This window comes from Gouania willdenowi, chromosome 18 (assembly GCF_900634775.1).
Source record: "Gouania willdenowi chromosome 18, fGouWil2.1, whole genome shotgun sequence".
In the NCBI taxonomy this organism is placed as follows: domain Eukaryota; kingdom Metazoa; phylum Chordata; class Actinopteri; order Blenniiformes; family Gobiesocidae; genus Gouania; species Gouania willdenowi.
Window position 1 is genome coordinate 2011129 of NC_041061.1, and position 17528 is coordinate 2028656.

The window sequence follows — 17528 nt, forward strand, 5'->3', positions numbered from 1 at the left end:
TTATCCAATGGAAACAACAGATTAATGCTAATGCTAACATTCCAGAGCCCATCCTAAAACGTTTCCATGTGTTTTCAATGAGAGAGAAGAGCAGAGTTCCTCTCCTGGCATCAAACTTCTATGTGTGTGAGATATAAATCCATCCCTCGGTGCATTCCTCTCATGTCCTCGTGACTTTTCTTTTTCGGCCTCCTTGGCGTTCACACATTCCCCAGAGCTTTTCCTGCTGTGGGAGGAGCGGGAAAGGCCGGGAGGGAGGGGGGAGGGTGGAGGGTGGGAATGCCGGGAAGTGGAGAGGCTCTCAGAAGGAGGTGTGACCCTGACGGAGTGAGGATGGAGCCGGAATAACAGCAGAAAGCAAAAGAACAACTGAGCCCAAACTGGGAATACTGGGATCTAAAGAATCTGCATCTGGGAATGATAGGATTGAAGACCTGATCCTGGTTGGTTAAATTGTACACCTGGTCCATCACCTGGTCCATCACCTGGTCCATCACCTGTGAGCATGAGCGTAGCGGGGGATGCGGTGTGTGAAGGCTGGCTGAGGAAGTCACCCCCGGAGAAGAAGCTTCGACGTTACGTGAGTGGTGTTCCTCCTCAGATCTGATCCTAAATGTTCCTCTCAGCGTTCCTGGAGCCACACGAGGCTCTTCAGCTCCTCTGCTGAGGTTCCTCAACCTGCTGCAGGGTTCCCCTCACATGGTTACAGGGTCTTTAGTGATGGTGAAGTGACAAAAAGGACAGCAAAAAGCGACAAAAAAACAAACATACACAAAACACACTTAAAAGACTCCAAATAATGACTAAAAAACACACGCAACATTGTTATGTTAAAGGGAACCTCTGTTTTTACAAATGTGGCCTAAAACCTTCTAAATGTACTTATTAGTAGATCTATGTCTAACAAATTACATTATTATTATGCAACATATTCATTTTATTAACTTTTAAAAATGGGACTACTTTACAGTTTTAGAGGCTGTTTCTCCATCTTGAAATCATGTGACTGATGATGTCACATGGCCCCACTGCCTGTAAACATCCCATTGTTTTCTATTAGAGTGAAACATTTAGCCTGATTTTTAGATGATTCTGTGGTTTGTAGTAGACACTGAAGCAGAGAAGAAGAGCTCTCCTAAGGGGCTTTTACTCTTCTTTAAACAATGCGCTGACACGCTCTGGTGGCTGAAGTTAGCAAGTAAATCACAGATAATTTTTCAGGTCACAACTGTTTTTATCCTCTTTCTGTAAAAAAAAAAAGAGGCTTTCATTGACATCTTTAACTTTTCCTGGTTTTTTAGAGAAACCAAAACCAAAAGCACTCCAATAGAAAACAATGGGATGTTTACAGGCAGTGGGGCCGTGTGACATCATCAATCACATGATTTAAAGATGGAGGAACACACCTCTAAAACTGTAAAGTCCCATTTTTAAAAGTTAACGAATATGGTGCAAAAAGAATTTGTAAACAGTGAAGGAACCTTTTAAAACCACTAAAGAACAGAAAATCATCAATAATAATAATAATAAATTGGGACAAAAAAACCAAAAAGTCACAAAACAACATTACCTTAAACACATGTCCTAATGTGTCCTAATGACACAAAAAAAAGTTTGGGAAAAAAAACAATCACACAAAGAGACTAGTTTGCAAAAACCTCAATGAATTTGTTTACAGATTATCACTGGTGATGAAAATGCAAAAATTACACTAAATGACACAACAAAATGTAAAGAAATGATAAAGAAATATGCAATGAGAAAATGAACATAAAAAAACACACAAAGCAACATCATTGTTATGTTAAAATTGCAAAAAATCAACAGAAAATCTACAAAAGTACAAATAAAAAAAAACCCCAAAAAGTCACAAAACATTACCTTAAAACACCAAAATGTGACAAAAAAACATTTGACAAATACAAAAAAAACAATTACACAATATGATAAAAAAAAAAAGAGCACTTCTGCCGTTGAGTATTGACTAGTTTACTAAAACACTGTGTAATGTATACAGTCACACATGTAAAACTGCTGATGAGGGACTCCGTTGGTGTTTAAAACACACTGGTGATCATGCTAACTGGTGGCTGAGTCATTAGTTAAATTAGAAACCAGTTTTACCATAACACCCGTTACACTTTAACATATAAACGATTGTTATTGATAACCTCTCTGGATTGATCAATCTGACAGGGCGGCCTCCTTCAAAATAAAAGCCTGTCAGTATGGAGAGTATGCTAACTCTCCTTTTTTCAGCAGTTACGCCTCACACACACACACACACACACACACACACACACACTGCATATCTGGAATGCTTTGCCAGTGAGTGGAACGTATCCCATCTCTGCGCTCATTTCTTTTCTTTTTTTTCCTCTACCTTCCTGAACGACTCTGTCACGTTTTCCTTTCTCTGTGTTCCTTCCTTCACTTTAAACAAAGACAGAAATAAAATACTCAAGTTCAAACTAAACAAATGTTATCAGTTACTTAGTTAATGTAAAAAAAATAGATCTGTGTGTCCCCTGTCCTTTGTTACAGGAGTGGCAGAAAAAAGTTGGAACAATTAGTTTAAACTGACAAATAATGGACATGACAAATGGTGAATGTGGTTAAATTGGCAAAATAAGCATGAAATATGGTGAAAAGAGGATAAAAGTAACAATATTGGGTCAACATATGTGACATTAGGTGGAAAAGTGGTGGAAAGGCTTTATAAGTGCTGGAAATGTATTGAAAATGTGAAAAATGTGCAGAAAAGGCATTGAAATGTGACGTAGAAGTGTCAGAAATGGGAATAATGTAGCAAAAATACGTTAAAAGGAGCAAAAATATGGCAAGAAAAAGTGATGAAAACAGGTTAAAATATGGCAAGAATGGCCAAAAATGGGCTCAAATTCTTCAAAACTTAGCTCGTAGCAACGCTTCACAGTCAATGATTTACCACCAAAGCGTGTCAGCGCAGTGTTTAAGGGGAGAGTAAAGGTCCTTGAGGAGAGCTCTTCTTCTCTGCTTCATTGTCATTGTTCCAAGTATCAGAACACAGAGACTTAGCTTAGCTTCGCACATAGCAATGCTGTCTGAGCGGTGTCAGAGGCTAAAGGTGTTTGGTTTCAGGTCAACTTTTTTATCTTTTCCTAGTTTTTCGGTCGTCATAGTGACGCTTTCTGTCGAATGAAAGTAAAAGAAAGATTTCAAAGGATTTCTGCTGCTGAGCTCGTGTGAGAACAAAAGTCTGTTGTTGGTCACGTGTCTGTGGAGAACAATCGTTCCCTTCAACAAGAACAACAACACTGTGTGTGTGTGTGTGCGTGTGTGTGTGTGTGTGAGTGCGTGCGCGTGCGTGCGCGTGCGTGCATGCGTATACACAACAGAGCTGTGTGTCCACTGTCAACACACACAAACACACACGTTAAAAAGCAGAAACAGGCCAAAAAACGTTAGTACACTCCACCCCGCTGAGCGCTGAGTCGGCATTACGTAATGAACTAATCGCTCTCAGCTGGGCTCCACACACACACACACACACACACACACACGTCTCGGGGCTTTTGTGTGCGTTGTTTAGTGTGTACCGTTCTTGTGTTTCCTGACCTTTGACCTTCTGAGGACAGTTGATGTTGTTAGGGTTAGGGTCGATCTTTATTCTTCTTCCATTAAAAGTTGTTATAGTAATACAGCTCCACCTACTCTCTCAGAATATACAAAAAGCTTCTATGAAAACATAATATTAACAGATTTCTTATGTTCTACGTTTAGATTTGTAATGTTCCTTCAAAACTAATAACCAATAAATGATGATCAGACACAGAGCTAAGCTACAATAGCCTCGTGTAAAGGATTTTCAATATTGCAGGTGGTGAAATAGCCTAAAGTTGGGGTCCAAAATAAAGAAAAAATGTTTAATATCCCAATAAAGATTAACTTTTATAGTCTATACTATAAATTAAAACACAGATCATAAGTTTTCTTTCATTTACACATGCAGTTATGGGCCAATGAAAATAGTATAAAAAAAAGATTTCAAATTACTTTCACCAAATAAACTTTATTCCAACTTTGAGGATCTCACATGTCCACCAGATATGATGTATAGCTGATATGTTTCTATATTCTAAGAAAGTAGGTGGAGCTGTATTACTATACCATATTTACCGTACCTATATGATGGATTTCCTGACATATTGGAAGATGAACATGGAAGAAAAATGAAGACCATTAAAAAATAGACACGACACGTACCCAAATACTCAAAAAAATAACATAAAACAAAATAAAATAATACACAAAATGACAAATACATACACAAAATATACACATAAATGGCTCGACAACAACAAAAATTACAAAATTACTCAACAATTACCCAAACTACCCATATCACATTTCAGCTTCCTATGTGATGGAGTTCCTGAGATATTGGAAGATGAATATGGAAGAAAAATAAGGATGTGTGAAAAGTATTTGTAGACTCGCTGTAACCAAAGGGTTACTTTTCGTCTGCACAGTTTATTGTTGAAGGATTTTTTCTTCTTCTTCTTTAGTTTTGCTGCTTTTTTCGGTTTGTCCACAGGATGGAGGAGCTTTTTATTTTTGGACCCATTGTGCCCTCTTCCTGCCGGGGTCAAAGGTCATCGACAGGAACAAAACATAACCAAGTGCAATAGGACGAGGAGGAGACGTTAGCTTTAGCGTTAGCTTTAGCCTAATTCGTTTTCAGCAAAGGCAGAAAATCAACATAAAATAATGTATTTAACTTCATTTTACAGAACAAATGAGACCAGTTTAATTCATGAAACCATGAGGACTGAGAAGATTCACAGCGTGAAGAAGAATTCTTCATCAAACAGAGTTGTCGGGGACTTCCAGTGGTGTTTCCTGTCCAGATACTTCCTCTTCCTGTGTGTGTGTGTGTGTGTGTGTGTGTGTGTGTGTGTGTGTGTGTGTGTGTGTGTGTGTGTGTGTGGACACACACACACACACACACATGTTTCATTTATTCAGATAACAGTTTTTCAAGAAATGTACTTTGATCTCCTGACACGATTCGACTGTCAACTGCCCATCTTCTTCAGAGGCGTCTGATGATTGCTTTGATGTTTCCTTGATAATTCCAGCAAGTTCATCTTTGTAAGTTAAATATTGCAAGTTCTTGTGTCTTGAACCAAGAAAACATCAAAGCGGCATACGCCTCTGAAAAAGACGGGCAGTTGACAGTCGAATCGTGTCAGGAGATCAAAGTAAATTTCTTGAAAAACTGCTGTCTGAATAAATGAAACATTACATATGATTTTAAAAAAAAATTGCTGGAATTATTACGAGGAAGTCAATAAAACATCAAAGCAATCGGCAGACGCCTCTGAAGAAGACTGGCAGTTGACTGTCGAAACGTGTCAGGAGATCAAAGTAAACTTCCTGAAATAATTGAAACTATAACATATTATTCAAAACGGAGACAAAAACAACCTAAGCGAATAAGTGAAACATGAACATATTATCAGGCGGAAGTCAAGGACACATCAAAACAATCAGCATACGCCTCCGAGGAAGACTGGCAGTTGACAGTTGAAACATGTCAGAAGATCAAAGTAAATTTCCTGAATAAATGAAACCTTCACATATACTATAATGTACCAGTCGGTGTATTGGTTTAAATGATGACCAGTTTATCTGGTGACGAGTCAAAGCTGCAAAGATTTAATGCATCACTCAGTGTTTAAATGACACATGTTAGACGAAGGCTAGCATTAATTTACAATTCGTACAACATCTAATCAGAAACTTGTCACAAGATCACGTGATGATCAGTTGATCTGTTACACCAACATATTAAAGCACTTTCCTGGTCCAAACGAGACGAGGGAAGAACAGGAGAACAATCCAGGACGCTTTCACTGGTTCTGATGAACGTGTGCGTTGGATCGCGCCGCTCATTCAGCGCGCACACATCCAGGGGGCGTAGATGGACGCTAACCCCCTGGTGTTTAAATGTTTTACTGCAGGCGTGGAAGCGTCGATGGTTTGTGCTGCGAAGCGGCCGGCTCAGCGGAGAACCGGACGTCCTCCAATACTACAAGAACCCCCAGTCCCGTCGACCAATCAGGACCATCGACCTGAACCTGTGTGAGCAGGTGAGCATGGGACGCAGAACAAGGGTCACATGATCAACATTAACGTCAGCATTTAAACCAATAACCAATCTGAGCGTTAACACAGGAGAGAACAAAGGCTGTTTTGGGTGTTTTTATATCTTTTCCTGTCATTTCTATCTTTTTTGTTGTTATGTGTGTTTGTTGTAATTATTTTGTATACTTTTCCGTTATTCTGTGTATTTCTATTGTTGTCTTCTTTGTTTTGAGTCATTTTGTGTGTTTTTGTTGTAGTTTTGTGTGTTTTTCGTAGTCATTTTGAATACTTTTCTGTTATTTTGTGTAATTGTATCGTTGCCCTCTTTGCTTTTAATAATTTTTTGTGTTTTTGTGGTTCTTTCGTATGTTTTTCTGTCATTTCTATGTGTTGTGGTTGTTACAATGTGTGTTTTTTGTCATTTTTGTTTATACCTTTCTGTTTTTTTTTGTGTGCGTTTCAATTGTTTTCCTTTTTGTCTTGAGTCTTTTTTTGTTTTTTTGTTTATTTTGTGTATTTCTGTAGTTGTGCGTTTAGTCATTTCATGTTTTTCTTTTTCATTTTGTGTATTGTTGTCCTTTCTGTATCTTTTCTTGTCATTTTTAAGTGTTTCGCTTGTTGTTTTGTATATTTTTTTAAATCATTTTCTATACTTTTTGCTTTTCTTGTGCAGTCATTTTATGTTATCTATTTATTTTCAAATGTTGTGTATTGTCCTTTTTTGTATTTTTCTGTCATTTTGACCACATTTGACCCCTGCGCTTCCAGTTTCCATGTCTGGTGTCCATAAGGTAGTGATGGACGTGTCCTCACTGATCCCATCTGGTCCTCAGGTGGACGCTGGTCTGTCCTTCACTAAGAAGGAGCTGGAGAGCAGCTTCGTGTTCGACCTGAGGACCGAGGAGAGGACGTGGTATCTGGTGGCTGAGTCGGAGGAGGACATGAACCGCTGGGTGACCTCCATCTGCCTGCTGTGTGGCTTCAACCCCACCGAGGACGGTAAAGCTCCGAGAACCTCTGAGAACCTCTGAAAATGCTGTGTCAGAAGGGACGTAATGCTGAGTCAGCGTGAGGAGACGTGGGCAAACTCTGAATAGTAGATTTATTGTTATTAGCTGAAACACGGCTCAGATTAAACTGTTAAAGGTAAACCTTCTACAATTTAGGACATAGTTCACTTTACATAATATTTTTATTTATCATTATTCATCATTTCTTTTTTCAAAAAATTCTGTTTTTCAAATAATTATTTTTTTTTAAATAATTTCGTTTTTTAAATAATTTTGTTTTTCAAATTTAGTTTTTCAAATAATTTTGTTTTTCAAATTTTTTTTCAAATAATTTAGTTTTTCAAATAATTATTTTTTTTAAAATAATTTCGTTTTTTAAATAATTTCATTTTTTAAATAATTTTGTTTTTCAAATTTAGTTTTTCAAATAATTTTATTTTTCAGATATTTTTTTTCAAATAATTTAGTTTTTCAAATAATTTAGTTTTTCAAATAATTATTTTTCTTAAAAAATTTCGTTTTTTAAATAATTTTGTTTTTAAAATTTAGCTTTTCAAATAATTTAGTTTTTCAGATATTTTTTTTTCAAATAATTTAGTTTTTCAAATAATTTAGTTTTTCAAATAATTTAGTTTTTCAAATAATTTAGTTTTTCAAATAATTTAGTTTTTCAAATAAGTTCGTTTTTCAAATAATTTTGTTTTTCAAATAATTTTTTGAAAAATAATTTCGTTTTTCAGATAATTTTGTTTTTCAAATAATTTAATTTTTCAAATAATTTAATTTTTTAAATAATTTCATTTTTCAAATAATTTTGTCTTTCAAATAATTTTGTTTTTCAAATTTTGTTTATCAAATAATTTTGTTTATCAAATAAATTTTTTTTTCAGATAATTGTTTTTTTCAAATAATTTCATTTTTCAAATAATTTTGAAACCCACTGGATAGAATGGGGGTAATGTGGGATGTTCTGGAAGCACCAGTTAAAAGTCTGGCAGCAGCATTTTGTTTTTAATCAGGGAGATCTTTTATCGGGAGCAATGATCAGATTTTTCGTTTTGTTAGAATTTATCTGAAGGTAATTTGAAGACAAGCAGTTTTTTGATGCCAGATACACATTCTAAGAACTCAGATAAAAAGTGAAACTCTGAGTCACTGAAGGTAGAACAAAAACAAAACAGGCCCCAGAACAGAGCCCTGTGCAACTCCACACCACAGGTTGGACACGTTGTAATGCTTTCATTTTAGTGAGGTTAGTCCACAGTCAGAGCCAGAAATGCAATGGTACTAATAATTCTTACTGTTTCAGTTTTCGGCCATGGTCTTCGCATTTTCGGTTTTCGGTTTTGTCCGATAATTTTCATTATGGTGGGATACTAATAATGCTAATGATAGGCTAATGCTAATGCCAGGCTAATGCTAATTCAGTGTTTGACGATGCAGGCCTCACTTGCATTTTAATTGGGAAATGCAAATATTGTAGTTTCTTTCTGTGTTTCAGTTTTCAGCCATGGTTTTCTAATTTTTGGGTTTCGCTGAGAATTTTCAGTTCAGTGTGATAATAATAATAACGCTAGTAATGGTGGAAACAACTTCTTTAATTGGGGACCCTGTTCTAGACCGTTGGAATGGGGAGTGAATTTTCCAGATCAATGTATCGTGTATTATTGTTGAGCTTTTCTTCTTGACGAACATTAAAAAATGTTCTTGAATGTTGTACATTTTTTTAATATTCTTGACTGTTGGAGTGTGTTTCCAACTATCTGGAATATTGTGAGCCTATTGTTACGTTTAGTTTTGAAAGATGGGTAATTGATTTCACATTATGTAAAGTAAAGGGAAGCAACACACTTTTTTAATCACTTTTCATGACCTAATAACCAACATTCTAGATTGTTTCAGAATGTAGAAAGTGTTGTAGATGTTATCGTATGTAAACAGTCTAGACCCGTGATCCAGAGAGAGGTTCAGGTTATGGTCCCTGTGGTTACATCATCATCAGCCTTCAAATCAGAAGGACCCACAGTTTTTGAAGCGTAGACAGGAAGTAAAAGAGGGAAATATGATATGCTAGTGAGAAGCGCAAAAGTCTAAAATTCAGTCTTGATCCAACCTCTTGTTTTGTTTTTTATTCTTGACAGTTTCAGGAAGAACAAGTTCTTCGTCTATTAACTCAAACATTTCCATGGTAACGGGTTTGGTCCCACCCCCTTACGACCCAGTCAGAGTGAGACGAGTGGAGCGCGACGGCAGCGTTGAGGACAACTACCTGTGGCTGTCTCACTGTCAGAGTCACATCAAGTAAAGAAACACAAAAAAACATTAAAACTCCTCAAATCTAAATATCTAAAATAAAGAAATCAACACAATGCAAACCTTTAATGAAGCAGATTAACAAAAAGGAAGATGCAGAACTTTGATTCCAGACCAGCTGCTGTTACACTGTGACTGATACTGAGGACAGGCACAGTATATACTGTAAACCATGTGTCAAACTCAAGGCCCGGGGGCCAAATCCAGCCCTTTCAAACATCAAATGTGTCCCACAGAAGAAAGTAACAATGTAATGAAACTTCACAATATCTGCAGAGCGCATAGTTTTTCCCAAGCTTACATCACATGATGGCAGACAGTTTTAATCAACAATTGTTGAAAACATTTTCCAAAATCCTGTAACTTTCTTTGAATTATTATACAAAATTTAACTTTTTTAAATGTACTTGTTTTTTTATACATACTTTACTTGTTTTTATATTTTTAAATGTTTTACTTTTTTAACATACTTAACTTTTTAACATACTTTTTTTTACATACTTAACTTATTTAGAAACTTTACTTTTTTAACATAATTTATTTTTTAGAAACTTTACTCTTTCAAACTTGGTTAACTTTTTTAGGAACTTTACTTTTTACGTACTTTACTAATTTATATGCTTAACTTTTTTTTTACATACTTTACTTTTTTAGAAACTACTTTTTTTAACATAGTTTATTTTTTAGAAACTTTACTTTTTAACATCATTGACCTTTTTAACATCATTGACTTTTTTAACAAACTTTTAAAAAATTCTCTTTTTAGAAATTTCCCTTTTTTTTTACATACTTTTTTATTATACTTTACTTTTTACATACTTACCTACTGTTTAAAGTCTGTTTCTTTGTTTGTCCATTGTCTTCATGACATTTTGATATTATCTTAACGCGTCTGAATTAACCTTAACTCTGAGGTTTTCTTCCTCTTTAGTTTCCCGTTGGGTTCCTCCACCTCTCTAGAGACCGACTTTAACGACAACCTCTTCCCTTCATCCTCCTCCTCTTCCTCCTCGTCTCCATCCATGCTAGCCAGCAGCCTCCCACCCTCCACTTCCTGTTTCCGCATGGCGCCCTGGACCTTAACAAGCCCTCTGAGCGTGACCCCCGACCTCCACCAAAAACGTAACATCAAGCCTAGGTGTCACCCCTCGCCTCACCCCAGGAAGCACTCTTTGGACTTCCTGCGCCCGGTGGCCATAACGCTCTCAAACGACAAACACAATCATCCAACAACCACCGCTGGCTATCAAATCCCCCGCCCGTCCACCCCTCAGCCGCCCTGTCGGCTCACCTCCACCCCCAGCGTAGACTCCATGACCCAGGCTGAGCTCCACACCTCCACCCTAGCCCCACCTCCCCGTCCACCCAAGCCTTTGACCTTAGCCGCCCATGGGGAGCTGTCTGGTGTTGGACCAAGTCCGACGACATTGCCCCGACCCTCCAGCACTGAGACGGAGCAAACGGAGGACTGCGAGGACGGAGGAAACACCATCCCAGCACCAGGACAACTGCACGGAAGTAAGGACTCATCTCCATCTTTCTTTGTAACTCTAACGATCCGCCATTTTCTTTATTACGCCTCTTCATCTTCTGCAGAAACAATTGTTTGGTGGTTGTTAACTATCTTTAGGGGATTTGCTGACACCTGGAACTCTCTAACATCTGCTTACATTTGTTTGGTTTAAAGTGGTTTAAATGTGGCTTGGTTCACCAAAAATAGTTTGTCAGAGACTTCGGTTCCCAAACAAGAACCTTGATAGTCTGAAATCTGCTGTTGAGTAGTTAAAAAAACACAAAACATATGGTTAGAATGTTCCAATAGAAGGCAAGAGTTTCTTTCAAAGACTTTTGAGGAGATCAGTGCATCTCCTTTAAGCTGATTTGAGGCTTGGAACTTTGTTAGGGATTACTTGGTTATTCTTGAAACAAATGGTACCTGTTTGTACCCAAACGGAAACGGTAATTCTTTCATTAACGATGAGGAAACTTTGATCCACACCAGCACAAAGAGTTTTTTACTGACGTACGTCACTTATAGCGAAGTTCTTAATTTGTAGATTCAAGATTTGGATAAATGTCCTTTTGTATGTTCAAGAACAAATTTAATGGCGATCATGACACAGATCTATCACCAAGCTCCTTCCTAAAATATTTCTCAGAAAAACTACCACCTAAAAGTTCTTAGCTAATTGGAGGTTGATTTCATGTAGCCTTTGGACATGAAGTTGAGATGTTTTTCAAGATCAACCTCGAGATTCTGAGTTGTTTCCAAGCCAGCAGAGGTAAATCAACCTCTCTTGAGAAACCTTGGACTAGTCGTGTACCAATTAGAAATTCCTTGCATTGAAGGTAATTCTGATCAGTCAATTAAGCCTCTGGTTCAGTTTGAAAGTATCCAAAGACTTTTGCTTTCAGAAACTTTGTCAAAAGTTGTTTAAAAAAGGTTTTAGCAGAACCAAACGGGGACATCTTAAAACTTCTGAAGACTTCTCTGTTTGGAACCAACTTTCCATGTTCTGGACTAAATTTCTGAGTTTGTCTGAATATACCGACTAGTTCACAGTTTGGTTTGATTAGCGCATTGATCCTTACCAGGTTACACCCACCAACCAAACTAAGGCGGGCTTGTGGATTGATATCATTGGAGGTGGCCCTGGTAACAGGTCTTCTTCATGTTAAACAGGTTGGTGGTTTAATTCCATGTGTCCTTAGCAAGACATGAAACCCTAAATCACCATTGAGGATTAGCCATGTCCATTTACCGAATGGTTTAAAAAAACCGCTGCCTGTTGTCCCTAGACCGTGGTAATGGTAGTCCACCACTTCCCTAACCATTGTCTCCGTTTTAGGTTGCGACTCTTTTCAGATTCCTCAATCAATGTCCGACCGAGCGAGCATGTTCGAGTTCAGCGAGAGCTTCAACAGCTACTTTGTAAGTCTGAAGCAGCTAAAAAACATCTTACGTCGCCTTCCTTTTCTGCTTCTTCTTCGAGCTTCCTTTCCTTCTCGTCTCTCAGTTCAATAAAGGAATGGTTCCTCTGGGAAGTGTCTGCTCTGAAGACGACGACGTGGATGAAAACTATGTTCCAATGAGCGCCGCCACCACCGAGCCGCCGATAGCGTTGAGGTTGGACTTTAGTTCACGTTCTGGTGTTTAGTGGCTGAAGGAGGCAGAAAGCGTGTTTGGGGGTTTTCTAAGGTTGTAATGTCTTGTTCCTTCCGTGTTTACAGAGCAGCTCCAAACAGCTCTGCCCACCGAAACCATGCTAACTACGTCCCAATGACCGCAGGCCCCGCCCCCAGCAGCGGCCCTGGCGACCCGCCGTCTCTAGGGAAGCAGATTCCTCCACCAGCTCACATGGGTTTTCGTAAAGCTCCGTTAACCGCCGCCGTGCCGAACACCATGAGTCATACTGAGGCCACGCCCCCTCCAATTCATCGCAACCTGAAGCCACAGAGAGGTCAGTAGAGGACGGTGTGCCGTTGTGTTATGTTTGTGTTTTGTCTGTTTGTGCTCTATTTGTTCAATTAAATTAAATTCAACTTTATTTATGTAGCACAAAATACAACAGTCATCTCAAAGCGCTGAACAAAATATAAAGTTCATAGTAAAAAGAAAAAACCCAACAAGGTCCACATGAACAAGCATTTAGCGACCGTGGGAAAAAAACAACTCCCTCCTTTTTATTATTTATTTGTTGTGTTTTTTCTTCAGTCTCGCTCTTATTTTCTCTGTTTTTGCTCTTGTTTTGTGTGTTTAGGTGTTTTTAACTCTTGTTTTGTGTCTTTTTGTTTTGAGTAAAATTTGTTAAAAGGAATAAAAACTAATGAAATGTTGGTGTAACGCTGATATCTGACCTTTGAGACTGTGTTAGTGTTTCACTCTGTGTTTGTTGTGCAGACAAAACGTGTGTTTTCAGCCTCACTTTCAGCTCTTCAGGCACTAAACTCCTATAATTATTATATTATTCACCTGCCCCCGAATTTTTGTGTGACGAAGCACACAATATTTGAACAGCTATAGTTTATAATTCAAAGATTTTAGAGTAAAAAAGTACATTTGAAAAGCCTTGTAGACATGTTTTTCATGTATTTATTTTTACCTTTCACAATAAAAGCCCTGTCTCTGTCTCTCACAGTGAAACCAGCTCCTCTGGACATGACGTCAGTGCTTGACTGGCAGGAAGTCCCGCCCCCTGTGCGTTCACCTGTCACTCGGACCTTTACCAGAGAGTAAGAGACCAAATAACATATGATAAGATAAATAAAAATAAAGAAATAAAAACTAAAAACAAAGAAAGAAAGAAAAAACTAAAACAAAGAAATATTGAAAAACATATATATATATATATATGTATATATATATATATGTATGTATGAACATAAAATGCAATAATCGGACACGTAGAAAAGCAGAAAAAAACAAAGCAAGCAAAATACAATAATATAAAACACAAAATAGAAGCTCAAATTAATTCAATTTGTTTCAACAAATAAATAATTTTTATATAATTAAAGACAAATTAAATTGAAATAGGTTTTCTGTTTTAAAATTGTACCATTTGTCAATATAATTAAATTTATTAAGTACAGCACAATATTTTATAATATAATGTAATGTAATATGATATAATGTAATGTAATATAATATAATATAATATAATAAGATATAACGTAATGTAATGTAATGTAATGTGATGTGATGTGATGTGATATAATATAATGTAATATGATATTATATTATATAATATAAAATGTAATGTAATATACTATAAAATAATATAATATAAAGTAATATAATAATGCGTTTGTGTTTTGTTGCCCCCTGGTGGCAAATCAGAGAAACTTCAGAATGTAACAGTTAATTTTCCTCAAATTGTTTTAAAGTCATAAAAAACACAAGAATATTCCATAATCATAAATTATCACAACACACTTCCAAAGCAACTACAAATATAAGAGTAGATACTATTTTATACATAAAAGAGATTATGTAATTCAGATTTGATCAGATGTAACTAATATTTCTAATACTTCACATTAATCTATCACTTGTTTTTAATTATATATAAATAGTAAGAACGTTCTTTTCCTCTGTTCTCCAGTCCATCCAGTCTTCGCTCAGCTCGGCCGAGCTCGGGTCAGAGTTCGTCGCCGTCCTCCGACTCAGACGATCCCGACGACAACTACGTTGCTATGACGACATCCAGCCTCAGCATCAGCACAAAGGAGTCGGTGAGAATCAGCAGATATATATATATATATGTTCAAATTAATGAAACATTTAAACAGAAGAGTGGAAAAATTGTCTAAAATTTAGGGGAGAGATAAAACATTATTAAAATGTCTATTATTGGATAAAATGTATGTAAAATTAAATAAAAATGACGAGAAAGTGTAAACTTCAACAATTTCATTCCAAATTGTCCAAAAGATGAGACAAAAATGAGAAAAATGTAAAAAAAAAAAAAATCAATCCAGGGCAGTGGGGGTGCTAGGAGTGCTGCAGCACCCCCTAGTGGCGAGAGAGAGATAAAAACAAATGTATTTTTTATTTTTTTAACTGGCATGTTTTATTATACAACATGAACTACTGCACATAAATTATATATTATTTTCTTTTTTTTTTCTAGAGAGAATTACAGAAAAAAGGCCATAGACAATATTGTTATACATTATAATACTGTGTGTGTGGTGTGTGTGTGTGTGTGTGTGTGTGTGTGTGTGTGTGTGTGTGTGTGTGTGTGTGTGTGTGTGTGTGTGTGTGTGTAGTCCCTGAGGCTGACCCTCCATCGTACCTCTGAGGGCGGGGTCAGCGGTTTGGCCTGTCAGCGTCTCAGACGTGACAAACAGGTGGAGTATTTGGACCTGGATCTGCACACAAGCCGGACCAGCCACGCCCCTCAGGTACAGCTTTGTTTGATTAATTAATTAATTCATTCATTCATTATATTTATTATTTTTTCTTACTTTGTCTGCACATGCTGTCAAAGGTCAACACTACAAGAAGTGCAATTTTTAAAGACAGCAATGCATGTTTTGTTATTGGAATTAAATAAATGAATTTATTTTATTGTATAATAGTGACCATCAGCAGCCCTCCCTAAGGAAGGGTAAGAAACACTTTATTAAAGATCAGAATAAAATATCAGTATAATTTTAAGAAAGAAAAAAATTTTAGCAACATTTTAAGCTACAATTTGTGGCTTTAGCTGCAGGATTAAAGCTTTAGCAGCAGTTTTTCCTCAAAGATCGTGAGCAGCAGCTGTCACACTCAAGCAAACCTAATCAAGCACTCTAAGGCTTGCAAAAGCAGCCTAATTTGCATAAAACCTTAAATTACTTTAAAAGTAAGAGAGTTAGCATTTAACAAATTAGATATTATCATTGTTACTAAGCAGCAGAACACTTTGATCTTTGAATGGTGCAGATCGGTTAAGATTGGGCGAGTAATAGAAAGTCAAAATGTGGTTATTTCCACAATAAAATGATCAGTGTTTGGTTTCTGTCCAGTAAAATACAGTTAAGTTAAAAAAATTAGCATTAGCATTAGCATTCCCTCTCCCATGTGAACAGAAACGTTCGGGAGCTGAGGGTGAGCGCATCGGCGAGCGGCCCAGGGCTAACGAGGAGCGTGCACGAGGCGGGCGTGCACGTGTGGACTACGTGGTGGTCGACCCCAAACGGACAAAAGCCCTGAGGAACACCAGAGAGGCGTGGCACGACGGCAGGAAGACCACGGAGAAGGAGAAGTGACTCCAGACTGAACGTTGTTAGCATTAGCATTAGCATCAGGATTGTTAGGTTTGGGCTCCTCCCACCAAACCACAGCACACTGAAATACAAACATTAACCACTATTATTTAATTATTAATCACATCACAAGTAGGTTTTGGTGAAAAACAACAAAAAAATACTGGTGGTCATTTTAACCGATGAGTGACTTTTGCGCTACAGCTAGCTATCAGTCACAGGTTAGCATGATCAACAGAGGATTTAAAGCACCACTGGAGTCGCATTTCACAGGGCGTGTCCACTGGCTGAGGGGGCGGAGCTTCACTGCCTTTTAAAGGACCCTGATTCCTATCGACTAACTGTGTTTAAAGTGAAATCTGTAACTACTGAGGTGATAAACCATGTGAGTAACTATGAATAAACACTGAACGTTCGTCTCTGGTTTCTTCTGTCGTTAGCGGTGAACAAATATATGACACATTTCTGTTCTGGAGTTAGTGTTTTATGTGAACTAGATTTATATTTTCAAAAGTTTTTAATATAATCCAGTTGTTTGATATTGTGTGTGTGATTTGTTAATTTGAAAAAAAAATTCAATCTAAAAATAATTTGAATTGTTTTTGAACCAATTACTAGACATTTCAGGCGACCCCAATGTTAGAAGACTGTGTTATCGCATTAGCACTACTGCAGTGGTGCCCAACGCTGCCTGTTCAAAATAAGAAAAAAGTAAGAAAAAAAACACTGTATTTTTATTTTGAAAGTCAGTCAAACTAAGTGAGACGTGGCACTGAAGTCCAAGTAACACAGTTTTCAAGTCTTAAACCAATAGATCCAGTTAATGCTGGTAATCAGTTTAGTTTTTTCTCAATGGAGGTATGCGATGTCACTACAGGGGGTACTTGAGAGCGAAAGCGAAAGTGGAAAATCATCAAATAAAGGTTCAGTCTTGGTCCCTCCCCCCAGGCGTGAGATAACTGGAAATGATAAAAACTATAGAAATAAATCTATTCTGGAGCCACCGAATCAGTGTTTTTCAAACTTGGCGTCAGGACCCCAAGTGGGGTCACCTGAAATTTTTGAAAAATTAAAATAGATTAAAAAAATTTTTTTAATTATTATACTTTTTTTTAATTGAAACAACACACAATCTAAAACAACTGTATTTCTATACTTTCCCTTTGTGAAACATAAATCAAATTCAAGTAAAATGAAATAAAAAAACACACTATATATATACTGTATATATATATATATTTTAATTTTTTTTATATGGGGTTGCCAGAAATTCTTGCTGGTCGGGTCACAATCCAACCACTGCACTAAATACTGTTTATTTCC

General features: G+C 37.0%; 1 protein-coding gene across 1 annotated transcript; it reads left to right on the forward strand.

Moving 5' to 3' along the window:
* The first annotated feature begins 318 nt into the window (after positions 1–318).
* On the forward strand, positions 319–16621 carry LOC114480885 (GRB2-associated-binding protein 1-like). Its single transcript, XM_028475324.1, has 12 exons — positions 319–580; positions 6006–6134; positions 6963–7128; positions 9281–9440; positions 10384–10970; positions 12302–12384; positions 12470–12579; positions 12684–12913; positions 13592–13685; positions 14558–14687; positions 15225–15359; positions 16029–16621. Exons 1-12 carry the CDS (start codon positions 506–508, stop codon positions 16206–16208), a joined length of 2079 nt encoding a protein of 692 aa, XP_028331125.1. The 5' UTR covers positions 319–505; the 3' UTR covers positions 16209–16621.
* Positions 16622–17528: the final 907 nt, after the last annotated feature.